At 33.4% G+C, this 22,209-nt stretch overlaps 1 protein-coding gene across 2 annotated transcripts in view; it reads right to left on the bottom strand.

Annotated features, from left to right (window-relative positions):
• The window catches only part of Dop2R (dopamine D2-like receptor), a 256,875-nt gene extending 241,839 nt beyond the window's left edge, over positions 1-15,036 (bottom strand). For both annotated transcript variants that reach the window (XM_029300702.2, XM_029300710.2), the window contains exons 1-2: positions 13,568-15,036; positions 213-1,276 (exon numbers count right to left, since the gene is read on the bottom strand). In XM_029300702.2, coding sequence (XP_029156535.1) covers positions 213-932 — 720 coding nt within the window. In that variant the 5' untranslated portion in view covers positions 933-1,276; positions 13,568-15,036. The remainder of the gene's footprint in view (positions 1-212; positions 1,277-13,567) is intronic.
• Positions 15,037-22,209: the final 7,173 nt, after the last annotated feature.

The raw sequence follows: 22,209 nt of genomic DNA, 5'->3' as shown, positions 1-22,209 counted from the left end.
ATTCATCCTTTCTTAATTTTTCAAAATGAAATTATTTGTTATTTTCATTTTTTTCTATTAAATATGCCAACTAAATAAATTCCAGTGTTTATTAAGAAGGAGAACAAATGTTTAATTTGTGTATTGATCCAAGGAGAGGTAAATACCTCCTCTTGCCTTCCTCTGCGGACGCCCATGTCTACATAGGAATTTGCAAAGAGAAATCGACTCACCAGTACGTAGACCGCGAACGGCATAACGAGCACCGCCACGAGTAAATCGGCGACCGCCAGGCTGACGATGAAGTAGTTGGTGACAGTCTGCAGGGCCCGCTCCCTCACTACCGCCAGGATAACGAGCACGTTACCGAAGAGCGTTAAACACGGCACGATCACGAGTATCAGGGCCCACCAACTGTTCGACTTTTCGTCGACGCCGGTCGTATCGCACTCACCCCTGACAGCATTTCCGGCGATTATCGACGACGTGCAGTTCACACTGCTCAGGTTCAGCCCGTCGCCGTAATAGGCCGTCAGGTTCACGAAGACGCTGTAGTTGAGCCGGTTGATGTAGTCGTTCAAATCGTCAAAGACAAAGAGATCGGACACGCTGCCGGTGTAATTGTCCACGCTCGGGGTAGAATACGAGGATGAGGATTCCGCGAGAAAGGAAGAGGAGGAGGAATCCGACACGGTCGAGACGGCGGTCGTCGAGTCGTTGAACCAGCTCGACTCGATGCTGCCGTCAATAACGTCGCTATTATTATTCGAAAGAGCGTCATCCAGAAGGTCCGCCATCTTTTCCTCCCGCACGATTGCGTTGACCACATTGATAACGTTGTTGGGATCCGCTTCTTCGCTTTCGGATGCCTCGTTCGAGGCTCGGTGCTCGCGAGAGGTTAGGTTCCGGAAGATCGACCTAACGAACGAACCGTTTGTTCTCGCCTCCATCATCGGTCGATCGCCTCCTTATCTCCTCGGCCAGGCGCTAACACCGATCACGAGATTTTCGAGCGTCTCGCCTGGAATTCCATCTTTCTACCTGCGCTCGACATCTCGACTTATGTACTCTCGGCTACGTTTAAGTGTTCCGCGACCTTTTCCGCTTTCCGTCTCTATCTCTGCTCCTCTTTTCTGATCCTTTTTGTCAATTGGATAGCAAGTACGATAAGGCTTCTTGATCCTCTTTGTTGAGCAAGAAGAGAGGTTCTGTTTCTAATCGGCCCTTTGGCCGGTCACCCAGTTTCTAAGATCCCCTGGCTTAGACGCGTATCAGTTGAATTCTTCTTCCAGGATTTCTGTAATGGAGAAAAAGGTTGACGGTTACTATTAGCGTTCGCTTCTGCGAAAGAATGTGTAATAACGGGAGCATAAATTTGTTTTCAAATTTTTGCAAATTGACGTTGAACGAAAATTTTCAAAAATGCGACTCGAAACTAACAACGTTCAACCGAGAATATATACGCGAGGTTAAATTAGGCGCGGTTCTAACTTTTTAATTTAAATATTTATGAAGGCACGAGCAATATATAGAACTACCTCACTTTTAGTTGTCAAAATGACGTTCGGTGGATTATTCGTCGCTTAAGCTAGTAGAATACTTTGAGGAAATTTCTTTAGATATAACTTAAAAGATTATCATCTTTCGTGTTGCATTATTGAAATTAACATCTAAAAAATTATTGTTTATTCTTATATGAAATTCTATTATCTAATTGCAATTGAAATGATAGGAATTTACTGAAAATCTTTTTCTATAATATTCCAAAAATTTTTATTTGAGTAATATTTATCCCGAATTATTAAGTTAAAATATTTATTATTAAAATTTGGCGTAATTGTTTGATGATCATAAATTATAAAATCATTTTTCTTTTCTATAAAATATGTCAACATGGCGATTTTCTTAAATACAATCTCTTTCTTTCTTTCTCTTTCTCTTTTAAGTAAAACAAACGCGCTCCATTACTCTCGCGTTCGCGCGATGATTTTAATCGCGATCAAACTTTCCAAGCGGGGCGATAAATTTACGCAAGAAAACCATCCGGGCTATCGAGTATCTCCTTTCTAATGAAACACGGAAGGAAAAACTCGCGGAGTCCCATCTGCGATCGTCGCGCCGCTCGAAAAGAGTGTCTAGTTGGCGCAATCTCAGAATTAAGCGAAAACTCACGACTATCCCCACTCCAATCCATTTACGGATTAAAATGAAATAGAATACTTTCGTTCTTGGTAGACAAAAGATCGAAGGTATACATGAGGGAGAATTGGATTGACAGATGGATAAGCATTATAATGTTTTTCTCTCCTCTGGCGCGAGCGGTGAAAGAAATAAAAAGAGAGAAGGAATAGGCCTCGAAAGCCGCCAGCTACCCTCTGTGGACCCTCTCGAGAACAGAAATCATCTTCTTATCCCCAGAAGGACCTTTCGTCCTCGCTGATTCCCTCTTCTACATAACGAGAAGCTGGAAGGTCGGTATATATCGCGCGGCAATATCTTTCAGACTGTAAATTTCTCAAAGTATCGCAGTCTACAGGCTGTAAAGTTCGCAGAATATACATACATACATCTACATATAGAAGGAGAGAGAGAGAGAGAGAGAGGACGTAATAGCATCCGGTATCCGGATGCTATCTAAATTCCCGGTCGTGGAGTTCGCGCAGGCAATGTACCAGAGGAGAGAGTTGCACCTGAGGAATGGAAAGCGTGGGGAGACAAAACAGTGCTCCGAAACCTGGGGTTCATCTCTCTCGTTCCTTCCCATCCGTCGCTAACGGACGGATCATCCATCTATTCTTTATTGACGCGGGCTATTCGTGTTCACGTCTGCGAAAATTGAATTCTGTTCTGCGGCGGCTGTTTTGCAGGCGACCGCGGCGATTCGCCCATTTAATGCATTAAACGCGGCAGAGAGAGAGAGAGAGAGTGAGTGAGTTTGCCGGATATGCCGAACCGACGTATCGAACTTGTACTGTTTTGGATTGCAAATGCGCGACTTTTTATTTCCCTCGCACGTGATCGCGCGAATGCGCCGCAGAAAGCTCTAACGCGTTTATTTATCGCGTCATATCAGCGATATAAAAATACGAACTGATAGCCTTTCGCCGACTAACGATGAGCGGTTGGTTTGGAGTAATGTCTAAGTGCCACTCCGAGTTCTCAATAATAATTTTTAAAATAATATTGATTAGCCGGATAAATTATTTTAATTCGATTTTTGCATCTAATTGGGACTGTTCGGGTTGAACTATTTTTAATAATTTAAATTTATTGTTAGCGTTATTTCGCCTTTTAATTTTGACATAATTATTTAATTTATTTTGACATTGTATTGCGACTTTTTACTAGAATTTTTATTTATATTTATTTATTTATTATAATGTTTTTTTGCGCACTGAAGAAAACTGAGTATAGTTCGAAACGTTTGTAATTGGTTTTTTTAAATTAAAGTTTTTCCAAGATTTATAATAATTTTTTATTTGCTCGTTACACATGGCCTCGTAATAGTTAATAAGTTATCATTGTGTTTGTTTATATACGAGCTTAAACATTGTTACAGATTAGGTGATTTTGTATTATATTTTTATTGTGATATAAAAATAGCCTAAATCGTTCTATTACTCACGCTCCGAGTAATTTATGCAAGAAAATATATGGGATGGCGAAATGACGATTATCGTATAAATATGAAGAAATATATTTGCCGTATTATAGGAGTAAGTGCCTTATATCCATAAAATGGATTTATACGCGCGTTTCGTAAATTATTGCTTGAACATAGAGCTGTTTAGATTGTATAAACTTGGTTGTAAATAATCTCGAAATCTCATACTTCTGTATATCGAGAAAAGTAGAAGTCGCGACAGAAAGTATATTAAAGACGTAAACTTTAATCCTTATTTTTTTGTTTCAAACAGAGAATATCCATTTTTGATAAAGTATTTTAATAGTTACGCGCAACTTTTTGAATTTTGTAATTATTTGAATATAAACAAATAAATAAAAACAGAGAAATAAAGTGTAAAACACAATAATATAAATGAATAAATAAACACAACTAGAATGAAAATAACCGGAAACAACAATGCGGAAGTAACCGGAAACAACTGGGAAAAAGCTATATTTTTTTTATAAAAAGTTGCATTTATATGAAATTCATATTTATGAGAACTTCTGACATATTTTGTAAAACCGACACGAATAAAAGGAAATTAAGGGCAGAATTTTTTAAAAAGTAACTATCTACTGTATACATATTTATAAGAAACTACGAGAAATCTATTTAAAACGAAAACATCAAAAAGAAAATAATCTTTGATCATGCCATTAACATGCTAAAATCTATCGCAACAATTTTTTAAGTTCACTATTTCACTTGTTGCATACATAAATAAATATATATATGTATTTCTAGATTTTAAATTAATTACAAGTAACAATTTTAAATTAAAAACGAGTTTAATTAAATAGATACTTATTTGATTTGACATTATAAACACTTATCAAGTTAGTTTAAGTTTTACGATGTATTTTTGAAGTATTTGCTTGGTATGTTGCGTGTATATATTCGATAATATATTTACATTAATACTCGTTGCTTATCAAATCTCTGACGAAAAGTAATATACTTATCAATTTTGTTAAAGCCAATAACAAAAACGGCAGAGATTTTTCTTCGCTTTTATGATACTCGCGCATAATACAGTATCTGGCCTCGTGAAAAGCTATTGGGACAAAAATGTGGAACGGAGACGAGCCGGAGGGAAACAGTCACGCATCCTGTAATTCACCCCGTATTCTCTCTTTCTTCTTTCCTTCCTCCGTCAGCACGCTATCCTTCATCCTTCGCTTTTTTTTTGCCTCGCGCGTGTATCGCGACCCTTCATACTTATCCGCGCTTCGAGCAACACGCGGATACGACAAAAATGTAAGAGTGTTGAAGAAGGGTGACTGAATTTTATCAGGAGGAATGTATACCTACTGCGAACGTCAGATCTCAAACATCGTTCCGAGTCCACCGACATTTTAGACTGTCTCCTCGATATCGACATTCTGGAAATGTTCGCGAATGCCATTCCTAACTCCGTTCTTCCGTGAATTTAAAGAAAATAAACGAAATGCCACGTCGCTAGTGTTTTATATACGCCATAAAACGGTATTTGTTTCTCGTCGTTCGTTGTTTTCATTTTGTAAAATTGCTTTGATGACACAAGTTGCTTTTAAAAGCTTGCTTTTTCTTCTTAATATAATGTCCCATAATTCAACATATTTAATTTATTGGTGGTTCGGCGATTTAATTCCAAGCTACATATAAATTTTACATTTTGAGGATAATATTTTTAATTTTCTTTTATCTTTCACATAATTAATAATTATAATTAATATTTACAAATAAATGTTCTTATAAATTTGTGTATTATTTTGCAATCTCTGAGCTTAAAAAGAAGTTAAAAGCTTTCTTTATAATATCTTAAATGACAAAGGCTTACACAATTATTTTTACTGGCATTATATGTTCTATTGATAAAATTTTTTAGATACTTTTATATTGTTTTATATTGTTTTTATATCCATTATTTTATATTGTTTTTATACCGTTAGAAAAGATCGGTCGAAAAGACGTCGAATCGATATCGATTCGACCAATTCGCCATCGATTCGCCATCGATTCGACGTCGATTCAACTATCATTTCTGGCTGGGTATCTATTGTTTTATATCTATTATTTATGTATATATATATATATATATGTGTATATAAAAACAAACACACATGAATTGAATGTAAACTATATTTTTGAAATATTTATATTTATAAAAAACCGTATAAAACGATTTAAAGATATATTCCCCCAAAATTTACACATATAGTATATATTACAAATTTTCTTGATGCTACAAAAATATACATATATACTGAATCTGTTATACAATAAGAATTGCATATTGTTAAATCTTTACACATAATTATTGCATCAACCATTAACGCCAATTCAAGCATAATGAGTGGATTTAATAATGATATTCTTTTCGTTGTTCCGACAAGAAATGCGGCGTTACTTGAATATGCAAATATGCAAAGCGATATTAATCCCTAGTGAAGAGAACACAGTGTTGAAATTTTGTTCTCGACATTTGGCGTCGTTGTTGCTACCCGCTGCTCCTTTCTATAAAACTTCATGCATTATTCCGCGCTGATGCACAGAAAAGAAAAAGTACCGAAATTTGACATTTCATTTCCTCAAAAGGTGATGTACTATGCGCGTTATGAAAAAAATGGATGCTACAAATTCAAATAAGTCTCAAAATATTTCAGTGTTAAGAAGCATTTACATTTAAATGAAAAAAAAAATTATGCAGGTTTAAATAATTTTACAAAAAATTAAGGAAACAATTTATTAGAATTTATCTCTCAATTCTTTATTAGATAATCCCGTGTATGAATAATTATAATATTAAAGTAAAAGCTTCTGTGTAGATAAATTTTATACTTGTGGTCACGTTAAAAAAGTAATATATAAAGAAAAAATAAATTAATAAAACTTGAGCAAGAACAAAATTTAAGCTCAGTAATATTTATCTGCATACGAAAAAGTACCTGGAGAAATATGTTACAAATATATAAATACAGTCCAATGCCTTAAACTGACGTAATTAATTAAAAAATGCCGCACATTTTTACAGAAATTTTTATATTATAAATATCTTTAAATTTTACACGCGCTAAACGTGAGTAATACAAAAGTTTTTATTTTTCTGTCTTTCAGATTAATTACATAATGGATTATATATATTAAATATATATGACAAGAGCAAATAGTCAATCAGAAGATTAATTATTATTATTAAATAAAGATAGAAATAGATTCATATAATTGAAGGCAAATATATTATAACTAATTAATTCGTTATTACTAATTTAATGACATTTGCATATATTCTATTAATTTGACAATATTATCTATTCATCTCACATTTGATTAGAAAAGCTGAAATGTCATATTAGTTATTTTATTTTGTTCAATTAACGCTGCCTTGTCAGCAACAATTTTTCGATATTTTCTATTAAAGTTAATTACATAAATCATTGAAAATAGATTATACATATTATTTTTAACCATTTTCCAGATCAAAACAATTGTACTGGATCTTGTCCTGAAACTTGCATTTAATTTTTTATTTAATTGATTTTTTTTTTAAACTTTTTTCTCAATAATCTCAAATGTTTTATAATATTTGTGATGTATTATATTATTCGGTATCATAAATTTACTTTAAAATTTTTCCATCAAAAATTGCATACGCATGGCATAATTTATGCTTTGATGTTAAATCTATCCAATCGAGAAAGATTGGATGACAACGCGATATAAATAAAAAAAAAAAACGCTTCAACTATGAGAGATGCATACACACGTGTGCGTTCTAGTAAAAAATGATCCAGTTTTGAGGTGAATGCTACACACAAGAGAGAAGAACATGCGGAATATATAAAAAGATACGTGTACGCAGGAAATCTCGCAAGCGTGAGTAATGCGAGTTCGTCCACACTCGCGTAGGTTAGTCTCAAAGGATTCTGTTGTCAGCGAGCTAACTTTCGCGAGCATGCAAACATGCCTTCAGCACAACTTTACTCTGATCCGTCCCTCTGTGAGAATTAAGCGTAAGAACGTTATTATTCGTTGTTGATTGCAAACGTGTTGTGTAATGCAGCGCGCGGTAGATTTAAAATGCGCGTGTAAAAATGTCAACGATGGAATACATATCTAAATAGGTATTTTATTCTACGGCTCTTAAATAATAAAAATAAAAATATAAAGTATGAAACAATATTAATATCACGTAGCATGTAATATTTCAAGATATATAATTATTGCGAAAAGCAACATAAATTTTTGAAATCTGTGACTGACAATGAGAAGACATTACTACGCTTGCATTCATAATGAATAAAATAAACAGTTGAGATTGCAATAAAAACTAGATATTGATTTTGGAACGTAGCATAGTAAAATATATAATCTTTTCTTTTATAAGAATTGACAATGAGTTAAATTCATCAACTCGATCGTATATCACGCGAGTTTTCAATATATTCTAACAATTTACCCTTCTTTCTCATAAATGTAATATAGTAGTTCGTGTGACGTGTGTTATATGAAGCTTATTGAAAGTTATATATAGTTATATGCAATAATATAAAACACGAATATAGTATATAAATGAAAAATGAACGATCCTATTTGCACGCAACAGTCATCAGTGGAACGAGAGTTTGAGAAATGAAAATGTCGCGCTAATTGTGAATCGGCGCTAATTGACCCGTACGATGTATACGGTGATCTCACTTGTAATTTTCTATTTGATATTTAAAGCGTCATTAGGACTGCAATCTCCAATTTGATGAAAAGATAATATCTAAAAGCCGCCTGTTTAATAAAGCTAGAATATTGCTGCACTATTTGTTCGATGAATCTCACAGTTTATTAGTTACCTGGTCAATTACGCTTTTGTATAAAAAAAGTGCAATTAAAGTTAAATTCGAACGATTTATTACACGATTCATTCTTTACGAATTACATCATATATAATTTGGATTGCACAGAAATAAAATGGATATTCTACGCACACATTGCTATTTATAAATTTTCAATATGCTTTTATCAATTTCACATTTGTCAAGACGCGCTTCCACACTCTATGAAATATTCAAATGGATAGGGAAAAAATTTTGGAATTGTTTTCAAATATTAAATCGTCACAAGTAATGGTTTCTCTCGTGATACCGCCAAAAAATATTCCCGCAATATATTCTTGGCAATTTTTATCTTGCCAAGAAAGGCAACATCTTTCTCTTCTCCTTTGTACATAACGTTGTTTTCTGTCTTTCAAAAAATGAAACCATATTGCCCTAGATTGATCGTTCTTGTGCAGCAGTTGCGGTAAAGAATACTATACATTGTAGTGAAAGAGAGAACGAGAGAAAAATATGATATTAAAAGTACACACACACATGCACACCGGCGAATGACTTAGATTAATCGGCGAAATAATGATATAATTAATTACGTACAATTAGCACAGAACTTCGCTAATGCGGGACTCCTTCCTGCCTGCTATTCTGTTAGACATTTGGTGCGCCATTTGGATGAGAAATGATCTAGAGGAATTATCTCGAGTATTGCAATATGTATTTAAAGATGAAAATTTTTAATATTTAATTTGAAAATATAATAAATAATTCAAACAACTTTAATAATTGTCTAAATTGTTTTTTCGTATTTACAATATATTGAGATAGAAGGACTTTAGTTTTTAATAAAACCGATTATAATTACAAACATGGTATCAATATTATTTTATTCAATTCATAACTACATTCGATAAAAAATAAAATATTCGATATACGAAAATTAATTTTATACCTTATGACAAAAATTGTAATAGTGTATGTGTGTGTGTGTGTGTGTGCAGTATAACATTTGTCTGTAAATATGTAATTCTGTCTCTTGCGGCATAATAGAATTTTCAATATTAATTTACAATTATAAAAGACTGTTGTATTAACTTTATACACGCCATCTCCTATTGAATAATTATAATTTAGTTTGGAATAATACGTGCTAATTATTAACTGTAAATGTACAGCGGAATAAATATTCGTATGTGACAATTAAATATTGGTATTGGTAAATAATATATAATTTAATAAAATTAACCAAAAAGTAAAAATTTGACCCATGCTAATAATTTTTAATATCACATATAAATTGTGAATAATTATTATTTGAATAAAAATATATCTTAGTTATATACAAGTTATTAAACAAATTATTTTCTCAAAAGCTATAAATAAATGTATCATAACTTTCGATAAAACAGCTTGTGATTTTAATATCAGCCTCTATAAATATAATATCAGTCTCTCAAATTGTTTAGTGATTTTGTTTTTAATCAAATAGATAAAGATTGTTTGAAGAGAAAATATAACATTTCGCATAAAATATATGATATATTTAATATATTTTTATATTTTATAATTTATATATTTATATAACTATTTATATATTCATCAATCAAATAATATAACTATGAAATAGTATATATGTATATATGAAATTGGAACAAATTTGTTAAAAGTAATTGACATTTTTTAAATTAAGAAAAACTAATAGTAATTAAAATTAATATTCTCAAAATATTTATCTTCTCTTGAACAAAAATTATAATCGTATGCTATGTTTTATATTAAAGAGACATGCATAATAACACAAGATAAATAAGAAATGTTTCTTTCCGGTCGACACAATTATCATTTTTCTTCGTCAACATTATACTGACACACATATAATAACGCAACAGGTAATGGTAGCAAAACATGCTCTATTAAATTAGCTGAAAAAGATTTCTGTTTTTCCTATTGCATAGCCGCATTCAATCAAGTTCTTTAATAATGCTACAAAATTGCATACATATCTGAGAATTGCTTCAGTTTCTTTTCTCTGTTTCCGATAACTTTTCGTTTCTCACATCATAGAAGCGCGAAACGAGCAAGAAGTGACCTGTATAATTTCTGATTAATCGTTTATACGCAAAAATCTTTTGTTTCTTTTGTTAAAAAATTCTATAGAGCATGGATTTTTAATTGAATATTTTCTGGTTATAGCTATATCTGTATCGAATTTTTATATAATTTTAGGGTGCGCGTGTGTGAAACGATACCATTAATAAATTTTTTAGTGATATTTAATATGTAATAACGTTACCACAAAAAAGCACAAATAGAAAAGTTTTTTTGTAATATGATTTTTTGTCGGAAAAACCGTATGTTTTTAAAGCGATAATTTGAAAAATGGCTTTGTGACATATATAAAATTACGTACAATATGCAAATAAAAAAATATTCATTTGATTTAAAAATTATTAATAAAAGTTTCTAAAGAAAAAAGCAAAAAGATATGTAGAAATTTCTGTATATATCGTAACTCCTAAGTACTTTTTACAAAAACGAAACAATTTTAGAAATATCTGTTTTATTTTAGAGTAAGACTAACAATAAGATATGAATGCATTAATGATATATTTAAAAATTTTTAAGTATAACTATAATATGAAAAAATTGTCAATATGGATGGAACAAACATATTTATGAATAATAGTAAAGAGTATTTTACATACTTGAATCAGATGACTAAAATACACTTACAAAATGTCCTTGCAATTATTAGCTAATTATTTGAGCAATTACATAAAGTTATTAAAATCTTTATTAACTTTTAAATTTTATTTATGACTCGATATTTTTTCTAAACTTTTATTTTAAATAAATAATAAGGGAGCATTTTTCTTTACTGCTATTTTATTAATATTAATTTAACATTAATTTATAGAACAAAAAATGTAGATTAATTACAATATTTTAATTTTTGTTACGTTTAATTATTGAGGAAAATTCATTTACCTTTAAAAAAAGAATCGCGGGATAGATCTGCTCAGCAATGATTCAATAGGCTAAATACACAGATTGTAAATGTAGCCAGGAATTTGTAAAATACCGTACATTCGGGGAATTACTGAAATTACCTTGTCAACTAGTGGATTGGAGAACTGCCGGAGCAGATTCAATTGCGCCTAAAAAAGCAGAGTGGTCTACCGAGAACCCATTTGCACAAAATTCCGATTGCTAGTCCTACAGCTTATGCTACCGTGTAATTTCGAAACATCGAAGACGGTTTAAAACGCCCTTATCCCGCGATATCGCAAACATAATAAGCGAATAATAACTTTGCCCGAAAAAATGAAGTCATTTTACATGATTTCAATTCATAATCGTTTTATTTAGTTATCCAAATAAATTTCCATATAATATTCAGATGCAGCATTTTATTTGTATAGTATAATTGATAAAATACGTGCATACGTATACATGTGTGCGTATTTAATATTTTGCTACGTTAGTTTATCTCTGAGGTACATGAAATTTTTAAAAATATTCAGAGAGAGATATTACAGCTCTTTTCTTTTTTAAAATTATAACATATAGTCTGCATTTTTTGTGATGGACACGCGGAAATTATTTTTGGTTCTACAATTGTCATAAACATATTTTGCCTGCAAATTATTGCGAGTTACAAATTTTCTTATATAATTTAAAAAATAGATAAGTAACTGTTACTGTATATTTAAATTATAACAAAGAAGATATATTTTTTTATATTTTTGTTAAACCAAATTAGTTTTTTACAACATGTAATTCTTTAATTCTGAAAAGATTGACGTGTAGTTAAGAAAAACCAATTAGTCATGAAAGATAATAGATATAAATTTATTTCTCTGTGTTCACATCTAATTAATCATACATCTGTAATTATAAATATTATTGTAATTATTATGCATAGAATCCAATCTAAATTATTTATTTGTAATTGGTGCGTAATTATTTACTCGCTTCGGTTAAAAGCCAATTTAAATGAAATAGATTAGACAAAAACCAACATTGATAACAGTCGAGATTAATTTTGCATTTAATGGGCATTTTACTAAAAAGTGTCCATACCGCGAAAAACATTTTTTTTTTTTCTAATTATAACGTTGAATAAAAGCATTTGTGTTCTGCATAAATTTAATATAAAAATAATGTAATTTTCCCTCTGCCAAAAAAAAATATAAAAAAACACACTGGTAAAATACATTTGATTTCCCTCTTCGCAATCCACTTTGCTTACTCACCCTCGTACAGAAAGGCTTATCAACCCACATGCATTTCGAGAGAGGACGGTAATGAAAATGCCTTCGGAATATTTCACGTGCCCCTTTAATACATCAAGGGATGATGTAAAAGGTGGAGGGGAAAGTGAGAACGAGGGAGAAAGGAACGAAGGAAAAACTTGCTGTACAGTCGATGCCGGAACGTAGGTAAAAGGGCAGTAAAAGAATCCTTTTTCCATCCCCCTGTACTCTCTTCGTGGTCTCCTCATTTATAGCCCTTAATTCGTGCGACACGACACCAGTCTGAAGCCTAGCATCTGTCTATCTCCGTGAAATTGCCTTATCGTTGTTACGAGCACATTAAAAAAGGCATTTCATGCTAAGGAAAGTAAACAACAAAACTTGTGACAATATTACTTAACACTCAAAAATATGCCGACAACTTATTGCTTACGTGTCACAAATATGTATATATATAAATTTCTGTATTTTTTTTTACAAGAGAAGCAAAATTATTATACATATAGAAATTGATTTCAATCTTATTTTACGATTTAGATTTAATCCGACTTTATTATATCTTGAATAAATATCTTTTAATAAATTCGAAAAAAATTGGCATGTTTTTAAACCCAACGTATGGCTCGCAAAGCAGGCGAAGCATAAAATTGACGCTAGTCTCAAGCGTTATTTCCCTCGTAGATAATAAATCGCTGCCTTTCTCTCTCTCTCTCTCTCGCTCGCGTCGTATTTTAATTATCAGGTGATCCAGGCCTGCTTAGCAATTCAAATCGCACACGTGACTACACCCTTGACACCGCCGACATGAAGGACCTTGGGTCCAAAACGAAATTGGCGTGCCAGCAACACGTCCGACTTACCGTCCATCCCGGCGGTCGCGCGACGACGATCGACGATTATCCGCGACGGGACGCTCCCAGATCGCGGCGGATCTTGCGCGCGATCGATCCATCGAATCGCGACGTCGCGCGGTGGTCTATGGGGTTCCGCGTCCGCGTTGTCCTGGACTCGGCATATCGGAGTGTACCCGATCCATCGACACCCCTCGACGCAAGTATACCGTCACTTTCGACGTAGTCACCACCCAACGACGTGTCACGCACAGACGTCGTCGACATGATGTCACGCGTACATGGCGAAGCGCTTCTCGTGATCGCTAAAATCGAGCGGACTTTTCGAGAGCAAGAGTGAGGATATGTTCGGGGAATGGAAAAAACGCGAGAAAGTGGGGATGCAACAACCTAACCACGCGACGAGGGAAGACCTCTTCTTCTTCAGTCTGTTTGGATTATCCGCGTCATGCGACGGTGATATACACACAAGAAGCCACGTTAAGCTACGTCATTCAACGTCGGCGGATTGGCTGAGATATTTTGCGACGGCATCGGAAACCCCGGCGACGTCGTAACCGATCTGCGGGACGGCATTCTACCGGCAGAAGCTTATTAAATTCCCCATAGAAACGGCACTTGTGCTCCTTCCTTGGTTCTCTTTCAGGAAACGTTTCCTCGATCTTTCTCGTAGACTCTGTTTACGTATGCTCGATCGCACTCTCTAACTTCTTCTCTTCACAGTTTTGCTCTCTTCTTTTTATATCCTCCCTCTCACGATTAATTCACCGCCGTTCTTTGATCCCTTTTCAATTAAGCGGTAACTGCAGTTTAGGTCCGAACGAACGACGACACCACGATTAATCCGATCCACCGGATACTTCCGGCTAATTTCGCCCCGTCGTTGGCTCACGTTCGATCGACGTGAAATTTCCTGCCAGGAAATTCGGTCCTTCGCGGAACTATCGAAACTCAGTCCTGACGGTGAAACGCGTGCACGCACGCTGGTCACCGTAAAAGCGTGTCACCGATCGACGAACAATTTTCGGGTCCTTGATCGAATCACCGTTCAGAGACCAGTCGATTCCGATCTATATAGTCCAGTCTTAATATTCGTTCTCGGGATCACTCTACTCGGCACAAACGCGCACGACACACGATGAAATCTCTGAGGGATCCTACAACATCTTTCGAAATCCCGATCGATTCACGAAACGATCATCCAGATTTAGGTCCTGCAACACGTCGCGCGAAAACCAACAGTCGAACCTTCGCAATGCTGCCCGAGATACCTGTGGATTCCGGCGAACGACGATCGAACACGATTGGCGCGATGATCGCCAAGTGTCAAGTGTCTATTGCCGGCTGGTCTCAACGTGGACTGGCGACGTTGTCCAGGAGGTAGCGTCACATCATCGTCGTCGCTGATCTCTCGATCCAGGCAGCACTTTCGAGCCACGTCGTGAAACGTACGGCGAGCGACTGGCTGTCTGCTCGAGTTTCCACACCATCCCAAATGCTCGCGCGCGCTCGAGAGGGGTTGGAGATATGCGAGGGAGGAGAAGAGGGTGTGAGAAAGAGAGGGAGAGGGTGCGAGTGGAAGAGAGAAGGCGCGAGAGGGGACTCCACCCTTTCCCTCACTGCCGGAGCCCTCTCGCGCGCACGCTGCCTGCGACCAACCCCTAATTCTCAGCCCTCCTTCCGTCCAGCTCTTCTACTTCTCTTTCCTCTGTCACGGCGCTCGGCCGTTCTCGTCCTTTCCATTCCGTTTCTTTTCTTTCCTCGCGACGTCCTTTTCGCAGTCCTTGCCTGACCGACTCCGCCTAAATATGTTAGCGCAGGTCTTCCTCAGGTTGCTTCTACTCCAGGTAGCTGTAACGACACCGAAGCTTTGATTACGGCGCGTCTGTATCGTGCTATCTGATACTATTAGTGCGCAGGGAATTGCACGTTATAAGAAGACTGTCGGTTGCTTTAATGAGTTCGACTGCTTTTTTTTTTTTTTTTTTATCGCTGGAGCTTTTCTTTTCACAATCTGGTGGATTCTTCACATGATATTGTGCAAATATTAAGGTTGGGAGAAAGAAAGAAGGTTTTGAAGAAGTTTAATTATTATATTTATTCAAATACAATTTGGAAATTTAACGAAGGAACTTTATTATAACTTCTTACATATATTATATATTTTTATTATTATAAAAATCAAAATAAAATAAAATAAAAAAATTAAATATAAATTGTCGTTTGCCAAAATGTGATTAGTAATTATACAGATCTAGAGGAGTTTATTTTCTATTTTTGATTTAAAATAAAATAAAACTTAGAAATATAACATTTTTGGTATTATTATTGAAGTATTATTAATTTTTTATTATAACTTAAAATTTTCATTTAAAATAAAGAAAAAACGCTTATATATAAGTTTGTGATTATTTCAATGTTATTCATACTCGTAACATGACGTGGAAATTCGTGTACACAGTTTAACATAGAACTAGTGCAACAAAAAATTTGTTGAAAATTTTATTTACATGTACGTGAATATTTTACATTTCTATGTTTCGCAGACATACATATATTTAGCTTATAATATCTCAAGTTTCGTATTTGTCAAAGAAAATAATTACGTCAAAAATAATTTTAATGTTTAATTAACATTACATCTAAATATATTGAAATATATTCCACGCAAATACTAGCTGGAAATTTTGATATTCTGTTCTGCCTTATTAACTAATTAATTAAAGCTAAATTATATTAAATTTATTCTAATAATTAGCATAATGCTCACAACATTGAAATTATGTATTATTACTATGCAGATACTTATCGTATATAATTGTTATTAATCATCCGCGTTATTCTGCAAGTTACAGTTATGATAATAAAGTGTCGTAGTAGCTTAAGCTGCAGCAAAAATCAATAATCTATAGTCATATCCCCTTGATTCGCGATCGCTTGACCTATATAATTTTTTAGCCGTATAATTTTCATAATGGATGAAGTAACATCGACATGCTTGTTTTCTGAACACATCAAATTAACATTATAATCAGTCTTCGTCAGAATTACGTCAATTACAGTTAATATATTAGAATAACGAAAACGGAATATCTTCGTAATTTATGTCAAATAGATGTATCGTGATATATTATACATATATATTATATATTTTAAAAAATTAATTTAACAATATAAATTTGTGATGCCCAGAAAGCGCATGATTCAGTGTCACTTCAACATTATAATTATTGATGAAAAAAAATTGCTTCATACATTTTATCTCTATACACATATAAGCGATATATATTTTTATTAATTGAGAAAATTTTCTTAATTTTGTAATAATAAACAACATCTATTATTCTTAGAAAAAAAAACAAAATAATAATACTATTATATTACGTTTAATAAATACTTTGCAATTTTTATTGTTTTAATTTTGTTACTAGTCCACATTTTACGCGATTTGAGAAAGAAAAAATTGAGACCAAGAAAGAGAGATTCTATTCTTATATATTGATAAAAGTTTATTTTTGTTTATGACAGAATTCGCAATATCGTCATGTGACTGCTCGTCATATTAAAAAGAGTGTTTAAATAACATCAGGTCGAATTCTCTTTTGAATTTCAAATGATACAAGTTCATAAAAGTTGTCTTATAAAAGCCAGAATCCCGCAGGTAGCTGAACGACGTTCAGGAAAAGGGAAATGTCGGTGGGAGAAAGCAAAGAAATTTATAGTTTTCAATTTTCCATCTGTCTGGACACGCAGGACGCAATCGTATATAAGGCATTCTCTCATTTAACTCGTCCAATATGACATGCTTCCTGAAAAAAGATGAAATACGTTCACTCTCTCTTTCACGAAGATTTTTTATCATCAATGATCGATAGACCATAGACTCCCGATAACGTAGTACGATTGTATTGTACATGTCACTGCACAGCAGAAGCAAATGAAACGTATTCGACAATCTTTTAGAGCGTAATAAACTTTTACAAAAGATAGACTAAAATTAATATTTATTTGCATCGAAATGAAAGAGTAATGAATGGTAACGTTACATTTCTATTTGAATAAACAGAAATTTTGCTTGCATTGTTATTGTCCAATTAATATTGTTACTTTTGCCACGTGTTATGTGTTGACATGCGTTTGCATTCTGGGAACGCTTATATTTTATAATTGATATTTTATCATTTTTGCGTTTATTAAAAACGTTCGCATTTTATAACATTCTGTATTTACTTACTTTAAAGAAAAAGTTTCTTACTGACCCCTTTGTTTGGCAACTCCATCGAGGCAGGCACGATGAAAACTGCCTAAATTAGAAAAGAAACTCCCAAGTTCCTTTTTACAAAAGAAGACAATTTTAAAAGATTTATGATCCCTCGTGATTTATCGTGAAATTATAAAATTATAAATTCAGGCACGTGTATAACGTTTTCCATACATGACTCAAAATACAGATGTTTTCCTCAAAACAAGTTTTATATATATGTATGTATCAAATGATTGATTACTTTCTCCAATATCTCTATAGCAATTTTATATGCATCTATTTTTGTCTCACTCTTTCCCAATTTATACAATATATATATATATATATATATATATATATATATATTGGACAATGACAAAGATAAATCGTCATTTAGCAAAACAGATATTGATTAACGGATGAAAGACTGGTAATCCCGACTGCGCCTAATTCTACACAAGAGAACTGATGTAAATAATATATTTACTGTTACAAATTGACATTGATATAATTTGTTTCATCCTACAATGCTGTTCAACATCCCTCAAATGCTATACAATTATGCCAGCAGAAAGGCCATCAGTGTATTTATTTATTTGTCGATACGTCGCGTCGATACGTTGGATTGATTAGCGATTAATCAATTATTACAACGTGTCAAGGCAAGAATCGAATGTAGCACATGTCCATTTGTAAATGCAGATAAATCGGTCGAATTTGTATGATATAATTTTACGCAATTTGGTCGCTCTTCTGTTGGAGAGATTAGCCAGTGAAGTCAATGAAGTAGTGATGCAATGAAACGCAAAATATCCGATATCTTATGATTCAATCATACGAAATAAGCAGATTAGTACGAAAAATCATTTACTGTCATTACGAATAAAATCAATTAGGCAAATTAACTCGTTCGCTATACAATAATCAACATTGATGCACATTTAGCGGTACATTATCTTACACAGAAATCCTACATTTTGCGTCAACATTTGATGATTGCTCATTTACATATCATTGCATACGATACAACGTATTAGATGGATTATACATTCACAAGATCCAATTGGAGCATCAAATGTCCATAGATTGTTTGAGAACGTGTTATAATTAAATTGCTGAAGAATAATAATTAGTAAATTAACAGATGCATTAATTTAAAACAAACGCGTACCGATATTCAAATTATATAAAAATGACGTAAATTTTAAAAAATACATCCGTTTAAACAAATAAATAGTAAATTATGATAAAAAAAAAACAAAGGCACAACAAATTTAAATAAACAAATAGTGTTACGAAATAGTTAGTTTCTATAAAATTCTAATTCTTTTTTTATCAAACGAATGAGAAAGCATGAGCAATAAGATATATTTAAGGAGACCAGTAACAGAATGTGTTAATATGCATTATTGCTTACAACTCGGCAGAACTTGATTCACTTGATCTCGAGTCTCACTCCTCAAACATAGAGACGGAAGTCTATTTCAAAGTTACAGTCAGGGTATGCTTTCAATCTGTCGAGAATGATCGAGTTTCAGCGTCGTATACGAACACTAGAGTATATTGTGCCAGCAATTATCCCATGATTGACCGTCTAGATTAATAAAGTTATAATTACTATACGTCGCATGTATTAACGTGTGGACCAGATCAAGCGCCTGGATAAAACGCGATTTACTTCATGCAAGTAATATATAAACGCGTTATATGTGCAATATCGCGACATGGTCATATTAATGCCGAAAAACCAGACGCAGATGTAATCATTTGTATTTATTAATGGATTAGATGAATGATAATTGTGACAACTGGCGACAATCACTAAAAGCTCCCGCTTTAATAATATACTTCTTTGAGTTCGTTAATATAGATATATATTCCATTATAATATGGAAAGCCACTGTCAATTCTGCTGTAGATTCTAATTATTGGTACATTTCGTAAGATCTGAAATATTAATTACAATGTTTTCGCATGTATGCTATCTGGAGTAAATTGATGACCAATTTATATAACATCATTTATATGTGGAAGATACATATTATTTAAGATTTTTAAGTTTAATGCAAATTATATTTATAAAATCTCAAATATTTTTTAAGATATAATATCTACACTGAAAAAAAAAACAAAATATTTAGTTCTTATTACATTGATATTTATTTGCACGTATTCGACCGCAAATTTTGTTAAGAGCAATAATTTTTTTTCAGTGTAGAGATATTTCATTATTTGATTGATGCATGAAATAACAAATATTGAATATAAGAATATAAGTTATTTTTCTTTATGAATGTGAATTAATGGTGATACATCAGAAATTTGTACATTTATTTGTTTTTCAACTACAAATTTCTTATCGGTTGCATCAAGAATAAGCAAGATAAATTGTTTGCACGATTTAAACGTCTAAACGTTTGTATTTGATCGTTTTGCGAGTATCTCTATTTTCGATTCATGACAAGGAACTCAGTTTATCCTTGTATCAACAATCCGGTTCAAATATTGACGCATTTCACCGTGCCTTGGCGCGAGTTTCTTATTACATGCGCATAATTTGTGCAAAAAATATCATCCATCATTCCCACGAACGTTGGTGCATTATCCATTGTCGACAAATTTCGAACTGAAGATGTATGCATTTTCTGTTTTAACTCTTTCAACTTCAATATTCTTCGGTAGAAAAAAAAGGAACAAAAACATTCTTGTTCGTGTTTCAAATATAAAACATCAAACGAAAGATTGATGTACCTTAGTACTTTGAGTGAAAACAATTTAACAATCTGAAATTAAATAATGAATTCACAGACAGATATTATATAAATGACATATGCTATATTTACAATTATCATTGTTCAGTGAAGCATAATTAAAAAAAAAAATAAATAAATTTAACACGTCTGTATAGCTCTTCTTAGTTCTATACGCTGCCATTTTACTCACTCAACAAAAGTCAGACTTCGTCAAAGAGAATCGCGCGCCTTCACGGCTCGTTTCAGGCATCGCAAACTCGCGAGACATGTGCCGTCTTTCAATAAGGAAGAGACATCACGAATATTTGTCTGCCCAGAGAGAATCTGAGAAGATTCTGCCGTTGTGCAGTTTTGGAATTCCGCGTCGATACTTATCCGTATCGCTCTGTCGATACCGATAATCGACTTACGTGAGCGGCAAGAGAAGCGCGCGTTCGCTCACGCTTAAATAAACTCGTTTCTTTCTACCCCATTTTCGAGGTTTTCCGCGCTTTCGCGCTGGAGGGAACGATACGTCGATACGTAATGCAACGACATACAATATTTTCGACCGTGCCCGCGAGATACGTCAATCACCTCGCAGTTGAAAAAGCAAAGCACATATACCAGTAAAACTGGTAATGTAAATCGTGTTTTGATGAAACGGGCGAACTTTGGGAAATTGTAGCGAATGTGGAAAATCAGTATTATAAAGTTTTTGAAAATATACACGTAACTGGGTAAAGAAAAATGTTTATCGAGGAATAAAGAAATATAAATGACAGAATTATTATTATTTTCAGTTTACATGTTTTTAGAATTTTTCGAATCTTCTCGAATATTGCAATATTTAAATATAAAAATCAATATACATATTTGAATGAAATATATAATTAAATATGAATGAAAATATTTTCAGGAATGGAAATAATAATATTGAGTTACGAACTTTAATTGTATATGTACAATTGCGTATTACAGAGACGGAATAAAAGAGCGTGGGTCGGTCGTCTGGAAAAAAATTAATATCGTCTAGTGTCGTACTTCTCATTCCATCTCTGACGAATATTTTTCACGTGAGCCAAATTTTTGGCGAGGACATACGCCTTCGTATATTCCCCATAGCTTTGCTCCGGGTCAACATACCCGTAACCAACGTTCGCGCCGCTCTCGTTTCAGTCGTGGTCGCCGCGGTTCCATCGAGACAGTCGTGAGCGATGCAGGGAAAACACTCACGCGTAAATTCATCGGATATTCAGAAATGAACAGCGCCGCGGTAGATCGAGCTTGCATATTCATGGATTTTGTCTCCGGTGTATGTTTGCGCGCTCCGGTCATCCGATGAAGAATAGCTGCAGACGAAACCGTCCGCTTATCCTGCAACCGCGACATTCGTCGGAAAAAAAATCGTCTTCCTACTTAGATTGTTTCAATTTGTTTCATCATACATGCAGAAAAATAATATATATAGTCTTCGAATCTTATCTAGATTTCACATGCTACCGGGAAATGGAACGAATTATTATTTTACATTACTTGGATAATAATATTTGTAATAGACAATTTTTGTGAAAAGGTATTTAAAGGTATCTAAATAAAGTATTTAAAAAATTTGCAGAATATATAAGAAAAAAATAAAACTTATATAAAAATTATTAATTCTGCATTAGACAAAT

Source organism: Nylanderia fulva, unplaced genomic scaffold (assembly GCF_048542155.1).
Source record: "Nylanderia fulva isolate GAGA-0341 unplaced genomic scaffold, ASM4854215v1 Scaffold3, whole genome shotgun sequence".
Classification (NCBI taxonomy): domain Eukaryota; kingdom Metazoa; phylum Arthropoda; class Insecta; order Hymenoptera; family Formicidae; genus Nylanderia; species Nylanderia fulva.
This window is presented reverse-complemented; position numbering and strand designations above follow the sequence as displayed.